The sequence below is a fragment of the Salvelinus fontinalis genome, chromosome 4 (assembly GCF_029448725.1).
Source record: "Salvelinus fontinalis isolate EN_2023a chromosome 4, ASM2944872v1, whole genome shotgun sequence".
Classification (NCBI taxonomy): Eukaryota; Metazoa; Chordata; class Actinopteri; order Salmoniformes; family Salmonidae; genus Salvelinus; species Salvelinus fontinalis.
Window position 1 is genome coordinate 34,473,057 of NC_074668.1, and position 20,989 is coordinate 34,494,045.

Below are 20,989 nucleotides of genomic sequence, written 5' to 3' on the forward strand. Positions count from 1 at the left end.
CCTGCATTGTCTTGGTTGTGTGCTTAGGATCGTTTTCCTGTTAGTAGGGGAACCTTCACCTCAGTCTGAGGTCCTGAGCGCTCTGGAGCAGGTTTTCATCAAGGATCTCTCTGTACTTTGCTTTGTTCATATTTCCCTTGATTCTGACTAGTCTCCCAGTCCCTTCCTCTGAAAGAAAATCCCCGTAGCCTGATGCTGCCACCACCATGCTTCACCGTAGGGATGGTGCCAGGTTTCTTCCAGACGTGACGCTTGGCATTCAGGCCAAATAGTTCAATCTTGGTTTCATCAGACCAGAGAATCTTGTTTCTCATGATCTGAGAGTCCTTTAGGTGCCTTTTGGCAAACTCCAAACGGGCTGTCATGTGCCTTTTACTGAGGAGTGGCTTCCGTCTGGTCACTCTTCCATAAAGCCCTGATTGGTGGAGTGCTGCAGAGATGGTTGTCCTTCTAGAAGTTTCTCCCATCTCCACAGAGGAACTCTAGAGCTCTGTCAGAGTGACCATCGGGTTCTTGGTCACCTCCCTGACCAAGGCCCTTCTCCCCCAATTGATCAGTTTGGCCTGGCGGCCAGCTCTAAGAAGAGTCTTGGTGGTTCCAAACTTCTTCAATTTAAGAATGATGGAGGCCACTGTATTCTTTGAGAACTTCAATGTTGCAGACATTTTTTTGTACCTACCGCCAGATCTGTGCCTCGACACAATCCTGTCTTGGAGCTCAACAAACAATTCCTTCGACCTCATTGCTTGGTTTTTGCTGTCAACTGTGGGACGTTATATAGACAGGTGTGTACCTTTCTGAATCATGTCCAATCACATCCTATCAATTGAATTTACCACAGGTTTACTCAAATCAAGTTGTAGAAACAATTTAGAGTCTCACAGTAAAGGGTCTGAATATATATGGAAATAAGGTATCCATTTTATTTTTAATAAATTTGCAACTTGTTTTCACTTTGTCATTATGGGGTATTGTGTGTAGATTGATGAGGGGAAAAAATATATTTGATCAATTTTAGAATAAGTCTGTAACGTAACAAAATGTGGGAAAAGTTAAGGGGTCTGAATATTTTCAGAATGCACTGTATATCAATATTTGCTCATAAAGTGTTTCCACTGCCATTTTTTGCATAATTCATTTTACAGACAAAAAGATCAGACCATGTCGAAAGAACAAATGATCTGTTGGCATTTATAACATTTTACAGAAACTTCCTGTTTCCATCACAGCTGTCATGTTTTTTTTTTGTATGCAATGACTTTACTCGCATAAAAAATGTAGATTGAAATGTGATTTATGTCATGGAAAGAGCAAGTGTATAGGTGACTATTTACCAGTGGTGCCCTACATTTTTGTTTGTTTTGGGGATGTCTGTAGAGACGTGGGATGGTTTTAAAATCGTGTTTTGTCCGGCATCTCGCAAACACACTGTAAGCAGTGTCTGACTCTCTAGTTGCCTACTTGAGCCAACTGCGAGCTGTGGTAGTTCATTTCAGTTCTCAGGCTCTCTGTCTGTGCCGCGAGAGGGCTGGGTTAGCCGTTTGACAGAGTGGTGAAAGTACGCTAAAAAAGGCAAATCCGGGGACGCAGGCGAATATAAAGAACAAACCACTGTTCATGATTCCACTCTATCACAAAGAGGCAGGTGCAATATTTAGACCAGGGCTGTTCCTGTAGAGCTGCTGTCCTGTTGGTTTTCACTCCAACCCTAATCTAGCCCACCTGATTCTAATAATTAGCTGGTTGATTAGCTGAATCAGGTTAGTTACATCTGGGGTAGGAGTGAAAACCTACAGGAAGGAAGCTCTCCAGGAACAGGGTTGGAGAGCCCAATTTAGATGTTGACCCGTAATTGTACAAAATATATATTTTTTAAATCGGATGAGAAACAATTACTGAGATCTGGACCTCAGTGTCCTTGTATGTAGTTACGGCCAGGTTAGACACCTAGTTGTTAAGCATAGGGAAGGGGTTTACAAACTTCTCCTCGAGACTCCCAGCCGTTACATGCATTTGAACTATTCCACAGCTAGCACACCTGATTCAACTTGTCAAGTAATCATCAAGCCCTTGAGTATGTGAATCAGGTGAGCCAGTTCAGGGCTACAACAAAACGGTCTCTGGATTCCTGAGAGCTTTGAAAGCCACTGGCCTAGGGCCTACATTGTCCCAAAAAGGTGTATTATTCTGTAATGGAGAAAGCCCCAGAGGTAGCCTGGGGACCACCAGTCTGTTTGGTATAACAAGGAGTGACATGGATGGCACAAACATGTTTGGTATGGCAAGGTGTTGACATGATAGCATGAACAGATCTGGGACCAGGCTACCCCAGAGGAACAATTGTGTGACCTGCGTACTTTTGGTAGTGAGACAAAAGAAATTGGCAGCTTGTAGCCTATTGTAAGCTTACTTCATATACCAGCGACAATTCTGTCTCCTTGTTGCTAAAAAGTGGTGTGCTAATTATTTTTCAGAACAACCAGGATCCTCTTCAGAAACCAAAGCTGCAGTAGATGGTCCATTGTCATTGTGACTGTTGATGGGCTTCCTCTTTATGATGATGGACCTCAATGTCCCACCACCAGATAGAGTGCTCAGACTGTGGTGCATGAATCACACAGACTGGCACTGGAACACCTCTGCCACACCACCACAGTTACAGCCCACTGTGGATGTTTTCAAGTGCTCCCTGAATGACAGCATGCAGAACATTCCATCCTCTATCCCACCTCCACACCGTAACTTCCTCATGTACAAACACTGCAAGACATTCCCCCGCCTGCTGTCTCCAACACCCTGTGAGAATAACCTCTTTCTCCTGCTGGCCAATAAGTCCACAGCCATCCAGGTGGAGAGCAGGATTGCACTATGGAGCACTTGTGGGAAGAGGGTGTACTTTCAGGGTAAAAGGGGGAAACTGTTGTTCTTAGTAGGCAAGTCATCAGACAGAATACAGGGATTCCCGCTGCAGCAGCTACTGGCGTATGAGAACAGGCAGTTTGGGGACATCCTGCAGTGGGATTTTGAGGACAGTTTTTTTCAACCTGACCCTGAAGGAGGTTTATTTCCTGAACTGGTTCAGCCTGGAGTGCCTGCGGGCCCATCTGTTCTAAGGGGACGATGACATTTTTGTTCACACCAGCAGAACGTTAAGGACCACAAGCCCTCTGATCAATTGTTCGCTGGTGATATTATTCCAAGAGCCTATCCAATCTGGCACAACCAATGGATGTACTTCATACCAGTGGAGATGTACCCTAACAAGCCAGATCCTCCATACGCTGGCGGTGGGGGCTACCTGATGTCACGTCAGACAGTGCTGAGCCTGGGAGTGGCAGCGTCCAGCGCTGATTTGTTCCTCATTGATGATGTCTTTGTGGGCATGTGCGTCACTCTGAAGCACACATCAGATCAGCACAGATGGTTAAAGAGCCATTTAAGAGTACAGAGGTATTGATGGTACATTTAAAAAAAAAGGTAAATTGATTTAGAGGTAATGATGTGAAACAAACAGATCTATTGTGTTCTAAGGGGGGGGATGTCGAGAGCTGTGGTGTAAAATTAGACACTGCAGAGGCAAAAAACATATTACTTAATAAATTGTTTTTAAAGGGAACAGTGATTAAAACTGCACCATAGCTGTAATCTGTGTAATGTACATTTAAACGTGATGTAATAACAATAGCTGAAACCATGAAGTGCTTACAGTACAAGTGGTCATTTCCAAGGCATACAATCAAAGAAACTGTATTGCTTGGCATAGAGAGTACTCAGGAAGTAATTGTGTACAGAAAATATTTGGCGAGAGAACTTAAAAAAAAATACTGTAATATGACATTTGTTTGAAGGGTAATTTCACATGAGCTCCTACAACTGTTATGAAACAAACTTAAAATGTATACATAAATTTCATTTATTTTTGTACAGATATTCAACATTCAAAAAGTTAGGTACAGAAATTCATGAGCATCATACCATCTGTTTACAATATTTTATCCTTAAATTATAATTTAATTATGCATTGTTCTTGTAAAGGCCATTTAAAAAGGAACCAAGGATTTTAAACAGAGGAGAGGAATAAAGTGTGTGCAGTGCTTTAGGTATGTTTAGCGGCTTCAACCTTGACCACCATCCCACACGGCCGAGGTAGTCTTTATTTTTTTGAACTAAAAGTCAAACGGTGTTGTTTCACTGCTCCAACCCTGCCAGGCAACAGGCGCCAGCCACGCCCCTCTCCATGCCTTTCCACCACACAATTATCACAGACAGATTGACAAGGCAACTTTTTCTTAAAGTACAAAGTATGTCCAAGTGTAAAAAAATAAACTTTAGCCTCATCTTTTGCACACACTGAAGAGGGTCGCAACACAAACAGTGGATTTTTTAAACAATTCCCAATGAAAGCCTTATATCACAATACGTCAGCATTTCTGCCCCTTTTCCTAGTCAATGACGTGTGAGTGCGGATAATTAAGTTGATCGTTTTGAGACAACATCCTCCCAATTATAGCACTTAGGGGCTTGTGCAAGAAATACTTTCTGCACAAACAAACACATGCACACACCCATACAGTAGAGAACTCCATGTGCACTTGCGCACCTCAGAATTTGGTTTATGTGCAAAAGTTGAGATTGTGCCAAAGATGGTTCTCGAAGGCTTTAGATTAGAAGGTCTGGTCGTCGTTACAGGAATCAGTCCAGTGGCCAAAGGCCTCACAGATGTCACAATAAGCCCTCTCCTCATCCTTACTGCCGTGGTAGGTGGTGTGGGGTGGGGAGTCCGGCATCTGCATCTGAGTGGGACAGTCTTCTGTATCATGGAGGTCGAAGCAGTCACAGATGTCACAGAAGAGCCTTGGTGGGACCTTCTTTTTGGAGGGACCTTCATTAAAACCGCTGAAGAGAGGGTGGGAGACATACAGGGTCAGGGCGTGAGTATGTACAGATGACTTGACAAATGGGCAAGTACTGTATGGAGGGGGGCAAACTAGGACTATGATGAATTGTTAAAATAGAAATACTGCTTTATGCTCTGAACTAACTTAATGAAATTAACATCAAATGAAAAAGTATGAGGTTAGTGTGGGCTTGAACTTGTCTAACTCAGAGTGTTTAAAATGGGAGAAGGCTGACCCGTCATAGTTATCAAGCTCGCGTGCATTATTCCCATTAAGAGAAGCCTCCGCCATCTTCTCCAGCTTGCCCTTAAGGTCTTCATTCTTCTTCTGCAGGTCCACGATAACCGAGTTCAGGAACTCAATCTGCCGCAGACAAGGGAAATCACGGACAGTAACACAGTTCTTTATGCTCATACGGCACAAACTTCAGTTAAACATAAATGTAGCCAACTTTGGAAAATGGAACACAAACAACAGGGCATCCAACAGCATCCACATCTCATTGAGTGCTAAAATCACACAAGCTGTTAATATATTCACCCCTTTCCCCAACCCACCCTGCTACAAGAATAACAGTGAACCATCACCTTCACCAACGTGCTTGTCCAGTTTCTAAGTTATGAAAACAAACCCCACATCCTGGCTTGAGCAAGAGTAAAGAGGGCAACACTGAACAGTAAAACTCTGAATCGTCCACCAATGAGAAATTGTGGCATCCAGGCATGTCAATTTGCTGGAAATCATAACTCTGGTACATTTCCTTTATGAATAGGATATGGTGTTAATTTATTTTTAAAGCTAATTGTAAATACATCCTTATGGTAAATTATGTCAGAGAGAAGGCCTAATTCCTCCTTGGGAGACGACCAGAAATGTAAACCAACAGGAACTTTTAGGAATTATTTTCCAGAACACACAACAGCACAGATGGAACGAGAACCGTGGGGAAATTTACAGACAAATAGACATGCATGAGTGGAGCTGATGAAAAACAGTAACAAACCGCTGCCTGATTTTCGGGTAGCATTGCCAACATCAGTGACAGAGGAGGAGATAAATGAGAAAGAGGAGAGGGAGGAGACAAAACAGATCAAAATTAGGACCCACCTAAAGCCAGACAAAACAGACTCAAGTCATCACTGACAGAGAAAATAGTAGGCAAGCAGTACAGCTAGACTACATCACAGTAAGTAAAGGGATGCTGATCTATGTATAAAAGCCTGTTAGATTATAAAAAAGATTTTATTGATCTGCCAGTATATTCATTTAGAGACTCCAGTCAACGTTTCGATGTTAACTTTCATGTGTCCTATCAATTATCATTTGATTATTCACCATGGATGTTGTTGATACCTTTCCACTAATTCCGCTCCAGCCATTACCATGTGCCCATCCTCCCCAATTAAGGTGCCACCAATCTCCTGTGATACAAACAGGGGTCGATAGAACTTACAGCCTACCTGACCTGACTGTCTGGTTACAAGTCAAGTCTCGGGACAAGTGGATTGCCAGTCGGGCCGTTGAGTTGTACCAGAAAGAGGACAAGGGAGCTAAGGAACAGAGCCCGTCTTCCCACAACAAGAACGAGTCTACCATCGTCCTCTACAACACAGACCAGACTACTGAACATTGAGTCTTCAACAACGTCCAATTAGTCCTCAGCTCCACAAGAAGGAAAGGCATCTAAGGGCAAAGAAGCCTAAACCGTCCTGCCCTTTTTGAAAGAACCAAGAACACTACCTCAGTTCTTGTGAGGAGTTTAAGCTCCTCTCCAAATACCAAATAGCTCAGTGGGTCAAGGATAAAGACCAGTGCTGGCAATGTGGGAGAGGACACCAGCCAGATTCCTGCACCCTAAAGAAGCCGTGCAAAGTCTGCAAAAAGCAACACTTGACTGTCCATCATGACCTCGCTGAAGAAGACGATAAGAGTTTCCTGATGGTCAGCACACCTCCGACCAGTCTACCTGGACCGCCCAAATCACTCTGGCAGTGTGATGCTAAAGGTGGTGAAAGTCCGGTTCTACAATGATAACAGATCGCTCGAAACCTATGCAGTCATAGATTATGCCTCAGAGTGTACCATTCCCTCTGCTGTTCAGCACCTGGTGTTGCTGAAGAAAGCAGAGTCCCTGTTGCTTAGGACTGTACATCAAGAGATGGTGCAGTTAAAAGGCAACTCGGTCACTTTGAAGCTCTCACCAGTGTGCAACCCATCCAAGCAGTTCAGTATCACCAAAACCTTCACTGCTGATGACCTATGCTTCGCAGAGTACTCCTACCCAGTGGAGGCTTTGCAGTAAGCATTACCAACAACTCTGAGGTCTTCCCCTCAAGACCTTCACCAAGGCCAGTCCCCTGGTCCTGATCGGTTCAGATCACCCTCACTTGCTAACACTGATGGAACCGGTGCGCATGAGCCATCAATCTGGACCTGTTGCAGTCAATACAAGACTTTTCCTCCATGTGGAGAAGCTGTTGCAGATTGATACTCTGCCTTACCACAATGAGAAAATGGCCTTGACCCGGTCCAAGCAAAATCATTAGGCTTTCCGCACCCTTGAAACTGACACTGTATGTGTGACTGTTGCACACTACACCACTCCGCTACTCCGAGTTAAAGACTCTCCACACTTGAAAGCACTCGAGGCAGTCTTGGCTCATCTGAGGAGCACAGAGCGGAATTTCGCCAAGAACCCAGAGCAGGCGAAGACCGATTGGTGGAGCTTCCCACCATGTTAGACGAAGCAGACCTGCCTTCATAGAAAGGAAGATGGGCTTTTATACAGCCGCCCCATTAGATTTGAATTTAGAATCCTCAAAATGTTATTAGATCTACAAAGACATTTATTGATCTGCCAGTATTTCAATTTAGAGATTCCGGTAAACTGAGGTTTCCTTTCATGTGTCCTATCAATTATTATTGGATTATTCACCATGGCAACCAATTGTTAGTATAAAAACTGAACTTATTTCTCAGTTCGGTTGACTTTCGTGGCGATCAGACCGTTTTCATTTGCAGGGATATTTCATGCATTTTTGAGTAAATACCACATGTATACTCTGCTTCATCATTAAACTCCTAGACTGTGCTTCTTTGACTAGAGTGCAGTCCGGTATCCATTTCCTCCCAGTGACCTATGCACACACATTAGAGCGTACCAGAGTCCGTTTTAATCTACACGTTAAGAAATTTTAGTGCACATGATCGTTTTGTGTTAAACTGTTTAGAGGTTTGTGAGGCCCAAAAATAAGGCTTCATTTCACATAACAAATCAATCGTCAGAGGTTCTACAGCGAATTTAAATTAAGCCTATATTGCCAGCCATGGACTTGGCAGACATGGACATCAGTTTCAGCAGAGTTTTAGCAGAGACCTCATTGCCATTTCATGAGCAAAATGTAATTGCTTTAGATGTAATTACCATAACACTGCCAATATGAAAGTTGACATGATCATAGTACGCAAAACATCCAGTGCATGTCATATGGCAATAGTATGGAAACATTAAGTGAATGCACAAATCGTCCAAAAATATACATATTTGTAAAAAACCAACTGAATGGCATACCCAAGTTGTGTTTTATATACCAATTTTTGCTAAATTGGGCCATAATAAGTCATGCATACCTGGCTCTCTGAAGTCTCCTTGTCCTCCTTTAATGGGTTCAGAGCTGCATCACCTGAAGGGAAAACATGTATATTAAGCATTCAGTGACAGTGGAGCTCAATCTGTAGAGTTAAGCTTTGACTGCCCAGTCATACCGGAGGTGCTGGTAAGAGTGTCCTGTCCTCCTGCAAGGCTCTTCTCCAGGCTCTGAATGCGCTCCTGCAGCCGCGACTTGTCTTTCTCCAGAGACTGGACAGTAGACTTCAGTGTCTTCACTGTGGCGCTCTCCCCTTGCAGCACTGAAAACTGCTCAGAGGGAAAAATACAATATTACGTCATATACACTACCGATCAAAGGTTTGGGGTCACTTAGAAGTGTCCTTGTTTTTGAAAGAAAAGCAAATGTTTTTGTCCATTAAAATAACATAACATTTATCAGAAATACAGTGTAGACATTGTTAATGTTGTAAATGACTACTGTAGCTGGAAATGGCAGATTTTTTTATGGAATATCTACATAAGCGTACAGCTGCCCATTATCAGCAACCATCACTCCTGTGTTCCAATGGCATGTTGTGTTAGCTAATCCAAGTGTATCATTTTAAAAGGCTAATTGATCATTAGAAAAGCCTTTTGCAATTATGCTAGCACAGCTGAAAACTGTCGTTCTGATTTAAATAAACAATAAAGCTGGCCTTCTTTAGACCAGTTGTGTATCTGGAGCATCAACATTTGTGAGTTCGATTACAGGCTCAAAATGGCCATAAGCAAAGAACTTTCTTCTGAAACTCATCAGTCTATTCTTGTTCTGAGAAATGAAGGAAAAATCTGCCGTTTCCAGCTACAATAGTCATTTACAACATTAACAATGTCTACACTGTATTTCTGATCAATTTGATGTTATTTTAAAAATTGACAAAAAAAATTGCTTTTCTTTCAAAAACAAGGACATTTCTTAGGGACCCCACACCTTTGAACGGTAGTGTACATTATACAATGAATATAGTATACAAATGCTGAAAAAAACATTATCCTGAAAAGAGAACTCATTACAACTTCAGATCTAATAAGACTACTCCAATGCTTTTTGGCCTACAAATAGTGCCAGGAAGCCTGCCATGAGGTTAGGGAATTAAAATGTATAGAAATAGGGAAGAGCGCCAATTCTTACCTCACTCTTTAGGGTCTCCAGCTCCTGATCCTTCTCGGAGATCAAGGCACTGCTTTTATGGATGGACTTCTGGAGGGAGGCTTTCTCCTCATCTAACTGTTTCTTCAAGGCAGTCTCTCTGTCAAGGACAACACACAATTATTATGAATAGAGTTTAACCACTCCAACAAGGACTAGTGGAGCATTGACCATGCATAATCTGTGTTAAATCTAATGTATATTGGAATACTACCAGCAGCCAACATGTGACTTTTACCTGCAATGAACTGTGGCCGGTAGTTTAAGTTTGGTAAAGATCGATCTTTATACAGTATATACAGTGTGGTCTGAAATTGTTGACACCCTTGATAAACCTCTCACTATTAACAATAACAGGGGAGGTTAGCATGCATTATTTACCATTCATTTTTATTGGGCACAAAATACTCTGAAACAACCAAAACTTTCTGGAAATGCATTCAGCAAGTTTGTAGAGTCACAAGCTTGATGTAGTTATTGCATACTAGGAATATGGGACCAAATACTAAACTTTTGAGTCCTTTATTTACAGTTGAAGTCGGAAGATTACATACACCTAAGCCAAATACATTTAAACTCAGTTTTTCACAATTCCTGAAATTTAATCCTAGTAAAAATGCCCTGTTTTAGGTCAGGTAGGATCACCACTTTATTTTAAGAATGTGAAATGTCAGAATAATAGTAGAAAGAATTATTAATTTCAGCTTTTATTTCTTTCATCACATTCCCAGTGGGTCAGAAGTTTACATACACTCAATTACTATTTGGTAGCATTGCCTTTAAATTGTTTAACTTGGGTCAATCCTTTCAGGTAACCTTCCACAAGCTTCCCACAATAAGTTGGGTGAATTTTGGCCCATTCCTCCTGACAGAGCTGGTGTAACTGAGTCAGGTTTGTAGGCCTCCCTGCTCTCACACGCTTTTCAGTTCTGCCCACAGATTTTCTATGGGATTGAGGTCAGGGCTTTGTGATGGCCACTCCAATACCTTGACTTTGTTGTCCTTAAGCCATTTTGTCACAACTTTGGAAGTATGCTTGGGGTCATTGTCCATTTGGAAGACCCATTTACAACCAAGCTTTAACTTCCTGACTGATGTCTTGAGATGTTGCTTCAATATATCCACATAATTTTCCATCCTCATGACGCCATCTATTTTATGAAGTGCACTAGTCCCTCCTGCAGCAAAGCACCCCCACAACATGATGCTGCCACCCCCGTGCTTCACGGTTGGGATGGTGTTCTTCGGCTTGCAAGCATCCCCCTTTTTCCTCCTAACATAACGATGGTCATTATGGCCAAACAGTTCTATTTTTATTTCATCAGACCAGAAGATATTTCTCCAAAAAGTACGATCTATGTCCCCATGTGCAGTTGCAAACTGTAGTCTGGCTTTTTTATGGCGGTTTTGGAGCAGTGGCTTCTTCCTTGCTGAGCGGCCTTTCAGGTTATGTCGATATAGGACTCGTTTTACTGTGGATATAGATACTTTTGTACCCGTTTAATCCAGCATCTTCACAAGGTCCTTTGCTGTTGTTCTGGGATTCATTTGCACTTTTCGCACCAAAGTACGTTCATCTCTAGGAGACAGAACACGTCTCCTTCCTGAGCGGGATGACGGCTGCGTGGTCCCATGGTGTTTATACTTGCGTACTATTGTTTGCACAGGTGAACATGGTACCTTCAGGCGTTTGGAAATTGCTCCCAAGGATGAACCAGACTTGTCTACAATTTATTTTCTGAGGTCTTGGTTGACTTCTTTTGATTTTCCCATGATGTCAAGCATACAGGCACTGAATTTGAAGGTAGGCCTTGAAATACATCCACAGGTACACCTCCAATTGACTCAAATGATGTCAAAGAGCCTCTCAGAAGCTTCTAAAGCCATGACATTTTCTGGAATTTTTCAAGCTGTTTACATACACTAAGTTGACTGTGCCCTTAAACTTCTGACCCACTGGAATTGTGATACAGTGAATTATAAGTGAAATAATCTGTCTGTAAACAATTGTTTGAAGAATTACTTGTGTCATGCACAAAGTAGATGTCCTAACCGACTTGCCAAAACTATAGTTCATTCACAAGAAATTTGTGGAGTGGTTGAAAAACAAGTTTTAATGACTCCAACCTAAGTGTATGTCAACTTCCGACTTCAATTGTACATAGAAGTGTGCTTGTGAATCTAATTCAGAAGCATGGAATGAAAAGATGAAGTCTGCTGAAAGGGAAACAAAGGCATAACATCAAGACAGAACAAAGAAGAAACGAGACGGTGGGCCTATAATAATCAGATAAATGTGAAAGTGCTCCGTTTGCTCTGTTCCGGCCATTATTATGAGCCGTTCTCCCCTCAGCAGCCTCCTGTGGATAAAGCAGGCATGGTATTGGACAGACGTGACGGATCTCTGTTTAAAAACAAACAGAGATCCAATGTCAATGGTGTAATCAAGCATGTGTTTTCCATTGGGAAAAACAGGTGGGGTGAGAAAATTTTGCATTGCCATTTTATAATCTATGGCACGTGAACTTCCAAGTCTACAGTTTGATTACAAATAAGGACAAATAAATATGAGATGACAAAAAGCAAGTGAATTAAGAGGGATTACTCATTGAAAAGCATTGAGCTCCTCTTACTTCCTAAGGTAACAGTATGACACGTTAGGTAACAATTCAAAAAGGCATGGAAGTACCTGAAGGTGTTATTAGGCAAGCTTTGAAAGGCAAAAGAAGAGGATGTATTCAAACAGAGCATGTAGGACAGAGCACAAGCAAGACATGCCACGTTGGCAAAGGGCAAATTGATGCAAGCGTCCATGCTTAATTGCAGAACTGTTGGGAGTCGCCAATGCCATCTGACTAGAAACGTCAAAATTATACTTTTTTGCACACTTGATTTGGATAGAAATGAAACAGTTTCTCACCTTTGCTTCATATCTTGCAACTGTTTATTGAGCTTGGACTGCTGAGTTTCCACCTTAAAAAAACACATTATGGAATTAAATTGCTTGGTTGGACAGGAGCCTTCAATGTAGGGTATGTTACATTCTTAAAATAGTTGTGGCAGTTTGAGGGAACAGATCAGTAGTCCAGTGGTGGTACCTTCTGCTGACCACTGGTCTCCTTCTTGCTGCTGCCAACCTCCTTAGTCAGCTTGTTGTTCTCCTCCTGTAAGGCCACCAGGGACTGGGACTTCACAGAGGCAACTTGCTTCAGCTCCTCACTAAACACACACAGACAATATTATAAACACATAGCTACATGAGTACAAGAATATACAGACAACTGGTAAGGGGGTGAGATAAAATTTGATTTGATAGGGAAATAGGTACAAGGGAAGGTATGAGGAAATCACTTTCTACAACTGGTAGCTGCTAGGATTTGCATGCCAGATATCATTCACCTCACTGTCTACCTATCACCTGGCAGGACACAGGCACTTTCGCTTGTTCAACAACAAACAGCAAAACAATTGTAACTTTAATGTCACATCATTATTTAGACTTTAGAGCAATATGTGTGTGTGTGTATAATGTATTTCCACCCCAAATAAAAATGCCAAAGCAAGGAGCAAAGAAAGCAAGTTTGCATTACTTCTAAGTAAATCTTTCAACAAAAATAAAATAATCAGGGGCCCTGGGGATCGACTGCATTGAGGTGGTCCCTGCGTCCAGGGTCAGTTACTGCGATAGGCCCATACCTGCCCCCCCACACACAATATACTCACATCTCCTGGCACAGGCTGCTGATTTTCTGGTTGTCTGCGCAGAGCTGGAGGTTGAGCTCCTCTTGGTATTTAGAATTCTGTTGCTTCAATGCATCCAGCTGAGAAATGACACACACAAAACATAAATCACTTTTAATGTGTATATAATACATTGATGCTTGTTATTGTTGGTCAATCAAAGAAGCACTACAGTCAAAGGTTCATGTGTAGCAATTGAAGAGGGAGATTTCTAATTAATGCAAACTGGAATTATAAATTACAGATTTAAGTTGGGTAAATGAGAAGGAATAGGCTACCATGATCAACCAACAGGTAGGCTGTTGTTTAATATGAATGTTGTTGTAGACAAGGATGGGGAGCATAGCAAAGTAGCCTCAATTAGCCTTGCAAGCTAGCTAGCTAACTTAGCTGACTAGACTGACAATACCAGATGAGATGATAGATAACCTATCGCAGCAACAAGTTTGTCTAACTTGCGCAAGTCGGTTTGGCTACTTTCTCTCCCTCCGTGTCAGACACACACAGGAATGGTCATGTGACCTTGGTAAGTGTGAACATGTCAGCATCTGTGGCTGAATTTCTGTTTACGTGTAACACTGTATTATGTTGTAAAGACTAACTTGTGAAAGTGGTTTGTAACCATGACACTCCACACACCCAACTTCTGGTAAGTTAACACACAACACCCAGAAATGTCAAATTGGTTCAGTTGTTCAAATAGGATCATTTTGTTTATTTGATTCCATGTTAACCCTAAGGAGCCCCTTCCAGCGTCCTTAGTGAGGACCCTTTATGACAGTGACAAATCATTCCATAACCACAACATTTCAACCTTCTCAACATTCTCCATACCTTACTGAAAATACATGCTGTTCAACCACCACATTACACCCCATCTGAGGCATTGCATACTCCTTATCCCTAACGCACCTCACTGGTCATCTCCTGCTTGGCACTCCTGAACTCCTCCAGCAGAGACTGGGCCTCACTCTTCTCCTGCTCCAGACGGCCCTTCTCTTGTGTCAGCCGCTCCACGGCCTCAGCAGTCTTCCCTGAGGACTCTGCTGCCTAGGTAGTGAGGGAGAGGGGGGCATGTCAACCAGACATATATGATGAAATACCTACAACTTACTTGGATTGGTGTTGGTTGACGTGAACAGCAAACCCCTATGTCCTATCATCATTTGATGGACACTTATTTTACAAAGTCCAAATCAACTCAGAGGGATCACTTTTTACATTTTCTCATATCATGCTGAATTAATTTGCATGCATTGCATGTCAGTCATCCAAATCACTCCAAACTTGATTTTGAAGCTTTAGTGGGTTACGATGATTGTGTTTCCGAAATTACTATGCAATTGATGTAATCCTCAGGAATCATTGCAATACCCATATCTATTACTACAGTAAGGTAACAGGCAACTAGCTTTGACTACCAGTGTTGGTGAAGCACCTAAAGGCTAAAATGAAAAATTAGGAGTAGAGAAAAATAAAACTAATTACATCCTGTGACCTGAGAACGGATACTTGCAGTAATGTACACTGCTCAAAAAAATAAAGGGAACACTTAAACAACACAATGTAACTCCAAGTCAATCACACTTCTGTGAAATCAAACTGTCCACTTAGGAAGCAACACTGATTGACAATAAATTTCACATGCTGTTGTGCAAATGGAATAGACAAAAGGTGGAAATTATAGGCAATTAGCAAGACACCCCCAAAAAAGGAGTGATTCTGCAGGTGGTGACCACAGACCACTTCTCAGTTCCTATGCTTCCTGGCTGATGTTTTGGTCACTTTTGAATGCTGGCGGTGCTCTCACTCTAGTGGTAGCATGAGACGGAGTCTACAACCCACACAAGTGGCTCAGGTAGTGCAGTTCATTCAGGATGGCACATCAATGCGAGCTGTGGCAAAAAGGTTTGCTGTGTCTGTCAGCGTAGTGTCCAGAGCATGGAGGCGCTACCAGGAGACAGGCCAGTACATCAGGAGACGTGGAGGAGGCCGTAGGAGGGCAACAACCCAGCAGCAGGACCGCTACCTCCGCCTTTGTGCAAGGAGGTGCACTGCCAGAGCCCTGCAAAATGACCTCCAGCAGGCCACAAATGTGCATGTGTCAGCATGTGGTCTCACAAGGGGTCTGAGGATCTCATCTCGGTACCTAATGGCAGTCAGGCTACCTCTAGCGAGCACATGGAGGGCTGTGCAGCCCCACAAAGAAATGCCACCCCACACCAGGATGTTGCAGGCAGCAGAACGTTCTCCACGGCGTCTCCAGACTCTGTCACGTCTGTCACATGTGCTCATGTGCTCAGTGTGAACCTGCTTTCATCTGTGAGGAGCACAGGGCGCCAGTGGCGAATTTGCCAATCTTGGTGTTCTCTGGCAAATGCCAAACGTCCTGCACGGTGTTGGGCTGTAAGCACAACCCCCACCTGTGGACGTCGGGCCCTCATACCACCCTCATGGAGTCTGTTTCTGACCGTTTGAGCAGACACATGCACATTTGTGGCCTGCTGGAGGTAATTTTGCAGGGCGCTGGCAGTGCACCTCCTTGCACAAAGGCGGAGGTAGCGGTCCTGCTGCTGGGTTGTTGCCCTCCTACGGCCTCCTCCACGTCTCCTGATGTACTGGCCTGTCTTCTGGTAGCGCCTCCATGCTCTGGACACTACGCTGACAGACACAGCAAACCTTTTTGCCACAGCTCGCATTGATGTGCCATCCTGGATGAACTGCACTACCTGAGCCACTTGTGTGGGTTGTAGACTCCGTCTCATGCTACCACTAGAGTGAGAGCACCGCCAGCATTCAAAAGTGACCAAAACATCAGCCAGGAAGCATAGGAACTGAGAAGTGGTCTGTGGTCACCACCTGCAGAATCACCCATTTTTTGGGGGTGTCTTGCTAATTGCCTATAATTTCCACCTTTTGTCTATTCCATTTGCACAACAGCATGTGAAATGTATTGTCAATCTGTGTTGCTTCCTAAGTGGACAGTTTGATTTCACAGAAGTGTGATTGACTTGGAGTTACATTGTGTTGTTTAAGTGTTCCCTTTATTTTTTTGAGCAGTGTATTTTGGCCCTAACATATTGCTTGACATCTCAATTAGAGAACAGAGACCATGGTTGTGGACATGACTCTTAAAACTAAATTATGTAACCATCTGCCCCAACCAAGGAACAGACCCTAACTTCTCAAACAACGTTCTAAGCCCACAGGAATATATTTCATACAAACTTTTTGCAGGAGACTAGAATAAAGTTAGAACAGTTAGTAAAGGAGATGAAACAAAAAGTGAGATAAATAGAAAAGGTGACCAGACTAGCATGCAGTGAGGGTGAAACATGACCACAGCCATGTCAACATGAGGGTTAGATACAGGAGTTGTTAGTAGTGGAGTACCTCAAGCTGCTTGGAAAGAATGTTTTTGAGTTGAGCTTCAAGCTGGGTGACTTGCTGGGTGGCTTCGTCCCTCTCCTTGAGCAAGGCATCCTTCTCGACCTTCAGGTCTTCCAGCTTGGTGCCAATTTCTTCCCGGGCCTTGGCAGACACAGACGCCTCCTCCACAGAGACTTTGTGCTGTCCCTCTATCCCTGCCTTCTCAGCACGTAGGGTCTGGGCATCTGCCTCAAGCTGTGTCTGGGCAGCTCGCAGCTTCTCCACTTCCTCCAGGAGCCTTGAGCGTTCCCCATCACCACTCTTTTGGCTGCTGTGGAGGGAGGAAAGGTTTTTCTCCAGGCTGGACTGTATAGCTAGGAGGTCTACCTTCTCCTTCGCCAGGGAGGAGACCTCTTTGCCAAGCTCCTCCAGCTTGGTAAACAGGGACTCTTGGTCTTCAGCCAAGCCATCCTTTTCCTGGTCTCTCTGCTTCAGCTGTGCCTTCAAGTTCTCAACCTCCCTAGCCAAGGCTTTTCTCTCCTCTCCAATATCCTTAAGGCTGGCAGACAATTCATCAATGGCCTTGTCTCTAGTGACAGATTTCTGAGTGAGGTCCTGCACTTTGGCTTGCATCTGGGCATTCTCCTCAAGCAGACTATGTTTCTCACCTAACAATCCAGTGTGAGTCATCTTAAGTTGCTTTAAATCACAACACAAACTATTTTTCTCAGAGGCCATTGTGTCTCTTTCAACACAAACAGAGGCAATCTCTGCCTTCAGGATAGATTCAGCCTGCAGGAGGGCAGTATTTTTCTGTGTCAGAGTGGACAACTGACTCTGTAAGTCTTCTCTCTCTCTAGAGAGGTCATCCTTTGCAGAGGACAGTTTACTTCGCTCAGTGGCTTCAGTCTGCTGCTGCGATTCAAGAAGCCTTTTTTCCTTTGAAAGTGATTCTGTCTGACCCTTGACCTCCTGGACCTGCAGAAGCAGATCATCTTTATCCTTCTGCAGGATCTGTAGGCTCTTTTTAAGCTCTGCCTGCTGGGAGTGCAGGAGATCCCGCTCTTTTCTTAGGGTATCCCTCTGCTGGATGAGTTCCAAATGCACCTGCTCAGAGTTGCCTTTTAGTTTATGATGCTCTTCTGCAAGTTCAGTTTTGCTTTTTTCAAGGGCCTCCCTCTCAGAGGAAAGCTTCTGCAGCTGTGCCTGTAGATCATACTTTTTTTTTTTCAAGGAAGCTCCCTCAACCTCCACCTTTTGGATCTTCTGTTTGGATTCCTCTAGCAAGGACGTAAGGTTGTAATTGGCTTGCTTCAGGTCATCAATGGCCTTGGAGGAGCTGTCCAGCTGGTCTTTCATACTGCGGATCTCACCTGCTATCTTGTCACGCTCTTTTGTTAGAGTAACCTTTTCAGAGATCTCCTTTGTGTGCTTTTCTTCAAGCTCTTCCTTTTCATGTACCAAACTGTCACTCTCCATCTTCTGCTGTTCCAGTGTTGATTCCATGGCCAGCTTCTCTTTCCGTACGGAGTGTAGTGCCTTCTCTGTCTCTTCATTCTGGAGACAAAGAGCTTCCTTCTCCTTGGCAAAAGATGACAACACCTCTTTGACTTTCTCCTTAGAGGTAGCCACTTCCTGTGTAGAAAGTCTGAGCTTCTCCTTCAACTCTTCTATCTCCTTGAGAAGTTCATCCTTCTCAGAACACACCTTTCGCTGGGTAGAAAGCAGGTCCTCTTTCTCCTGCATGAGGTGAAGCCTCTCGGAGTCTGTAACCTCACTGCTGGTCTTGGACTCGTCCAGCATCTTGGCCAGGCTCATTTTGGAAGCCTGGAGCTCGCCGTTGTCACGGACAGACTTCTCAAGATCCTTCTTGGTGATATTCAGCTGATTCTGAAGCTCCGTATTCATGGTTTGGAGGGCCTCTTTGTCAGATATAACAGCATTAATTTGAGCAGACATCTCCTCTTTATCTCTTGCCAAGGTCTCCTTCTGGGCCTCCAACTGAGTGTTTTTCACACAGAGATCTACTTTTTCCAAGCTCAACGACTGACACCTTGTCTGCAACTCTGTATTCTTTGCATCAAGGGATTTCTTAGCATTTCTTGCTGCATCCCTCTCCAACACAAGGCTATCCATCTCAGAGATCAGCTTCTCCCTGCTTTGCTTGAGCTCTTCCTGGAGCCCATTCCTTTCCTCACAGGTCTTCTCATAGATTTCTGCTAGCTGATTCCTCTTAGTTTCCTGCTGCTGGATCTCCTGTTTGTACTTTAAGAGGACCTCCTGCTTCTCTGCATTTGTCTTTTGTAGCTCCTCAATTTGGGACTGATGCTCCATTTCAGATTGACTGAGGGATTCGTTTTTGGCCTGTGCCTCCTCAACAGCAACTCTGAGCTTCTCAATCTCTCTGAATAGTGAGGCCTTCTCTCCATCCAGCTGCTGATTTGTGGTCAAAAGTTCCTCCTGCTCTTTTGTAAGCTTGTCCCTCAGAGTCAGCAGTTCTTCAGTCTTAACCGAGAGCTCATTGTGACTAGCCTCCAAGGCAGAGAGCTTGGCCTGGAGTTCGAAGAGTTGCTTCTCAAGTTTTTCCTTATGAGCTCTGAGATCTGAACTTTCCTTAGACATGTGTTCCAGTGCTGAGATTTGCTTCTCCAGGTCTGTGGACAATCGCTCAACATGCTGCATGGAGGAGTCGAGCTCAGCAGAAAGAAACTGAGGGAATGAAGTTGAAAGAAAAAAGGGGCATATAAAGGGAAAAGTTACAAAATAAGTCAAGAGGTAATAAAATGCAACTGGAAAGGTTAAGCTGGTGCAAGCATAAAAAACAATTGGGAGAAAAGAAACAGTAGCTGACACCACAATGAAAACAGAAAACATTGAAAACAGGGGCACGCCAATGGAGTGCTTATACATGCCTATGTATGTGTGTGTGTTTGTCTTGTAAGTGTGCTCTAATGATAGCTTCAGGTTTTCAAATCGGTGTGCAGTGTATTAGGTGAGGATGAGAGTGTCTGCGTAATTGCGTACTTTCCATTCAGAAGAAGATTTTGACAAGTATATAACCCTTTTTTATTTTTATTTTTATTTTTTAAATACATTTTATCCCATTTTCTCCCCAATTTTCGTGGTATCCAATCGCTAGTAATTACTACCTTGTCTCATCGCTACAACTCCCGTACGGGCTCGGGAGAGACGAAGGTCGAAAGCCATGCGTCCTCCGAAGCACAACCCAACCAGCCGTACTGCTTCTTAACACAGCGCGCCTCCAACCCGGAAGCCAGCCGCACCAATGTGTCGGAGGAAACACCGTGTACCTGGCCCCCTTGGTTGGCGCGCACTGCGCCCGGCCCGCCACAGGAGTCGCTGGAGCGCGATGAGACAAGGATATCCCTACCGGCCAAACCCTCCCTACCCCGGACGACGCTATGCCAATTGTGCGTCGCCGAGACTCTGGTGGCGCAGTTAGCACTGCGACGCAGTGCCCTAGACCACTGCGCCACCCGGGAGGCACTATATAACCCTTTTTAAAAGGTGTTATAATTGGTGAGCACAGACAGAAGCCGTACACTTTAACTCAACAACACTGTCAGTATCAGTTTTTTTTATCTCTAAGATGTGCCCCTGTTTTTTAAGTAGGCCCTAAAACCACACCACAACATAGCCACACTGTCAATGGTCAAATGAAGATGGTGCATAAAAGACGATCACCCTTGGCTGTTAATTCTACATAGTGCAATGGACTTGAATAAACACAGTGAACAAAAAACAATAATATGAGCAGATAAAATGCTAACATGAATCTCATAGCCTTAGGAATAGGCTTTGTGAGTTAAAAAATATATTTGTGTTAGTGAAATCAAAGAATGAGGTCACTGTGATAGAATAATTATGGCATAACAGTCTGTGAATCCTTCACAAAACGGACTTCAGGTACTTCTTACAGTAAGATAACTACCCAGACAATAGAAGTATGGCTGGGCGATATATTTAATTAATAAGATGAATTTGAATGTATGTATTGCACGATATTCCAAATGCCAGTAACGCAGAATCACATCTTTTTTGTTTTTATGAGCGTTTATGTCTGCTTGTTCACATATTGTCTTTTTGGTCTTGTCTCATTCGCTCCTTCTGTGCTGTGCACCTTCCCATTTATACCAGAGATTTGCATATAATGGCGAGATG

The 20,989-nt window shown here is 43.5% G+C and overlaps 1 protein-coding gene and 1 pseudogene across 8 annotated transcripts in view; one reads left to right on the forward strand and one right to left on the reverse strand.

The window, feature by feature from the left end:
* The first annotated feature begins 1,838 nt into the window (after nt 1–1,838).
* LOC129853604 (N-acetyllactosaminide beta-1,3-N-acetylglucosaminyltransferase 4-like) lies at nt 1,839–3,802 on the forward strand (annotated as a pseudogene).
* Nucleotides 3,803–3,897: 95 nt separating this feature from the next.
* The window catches only part of LOC129853601 (CAP-Gly domain-containing linker protein 1-like), a 47,244-nt gene continuing 30,152 nt past the window's right edge, over nt 3,898–20,989 (reverse strand). For 5 of the 8 annotated variants that reach the window (XM_055919800.1, XM_055919802.1, XM_055919796.1 and 2 more), the window contains 11 exons: nt 16,832–19,516; nt 14,351–14,488; nt 13,421–13,518; nt 12,796–12,916; nt 12,618–12,670; nt 12,387–12,407; nt 9,680–9,797; nt 8,664–8,814; nt 8,529–8,581; nt 5,134–5,261; nt 3,898–4,896 (listed from right to left, as the gene is read on the reverse strand). In XM_055919800.1, the coding sequence (XP_055775775.1) occupies nt 4,665–4,896; nt 5,134–5,261; nt 8,529–8,581; nt 8,664–8,814; nt 9,680–9,797; nt 12,387–12,407; nt 12,618–12,670; nt 12,796–12,916; nt 13,421–13,518; nt 14,351–14,488; nt 16,832–19,516 (3,798 nt within the window). In that variant the 3' untranslated portion in view covers nt 3,898–4,664. Of the gene's footprint in view, nt 4,897–5,133; nt 5,262–5,308; nt 5,908–8,528; nt 8,582–8,663; nt 8,815–9,679; nt 9,798–12,386; nt 12,408–12,617; nt 12,671–12,795; nt 12,917–13,420; nt 13,519–14,350; nt 14,489–16,831; nt 19,517–20,989 lie in introns of those variants that run through there. The other 3 variants (XM_055919799.1, XM_055919803.1, XM_055919801.1) reach the window with 3 other exon arrangements.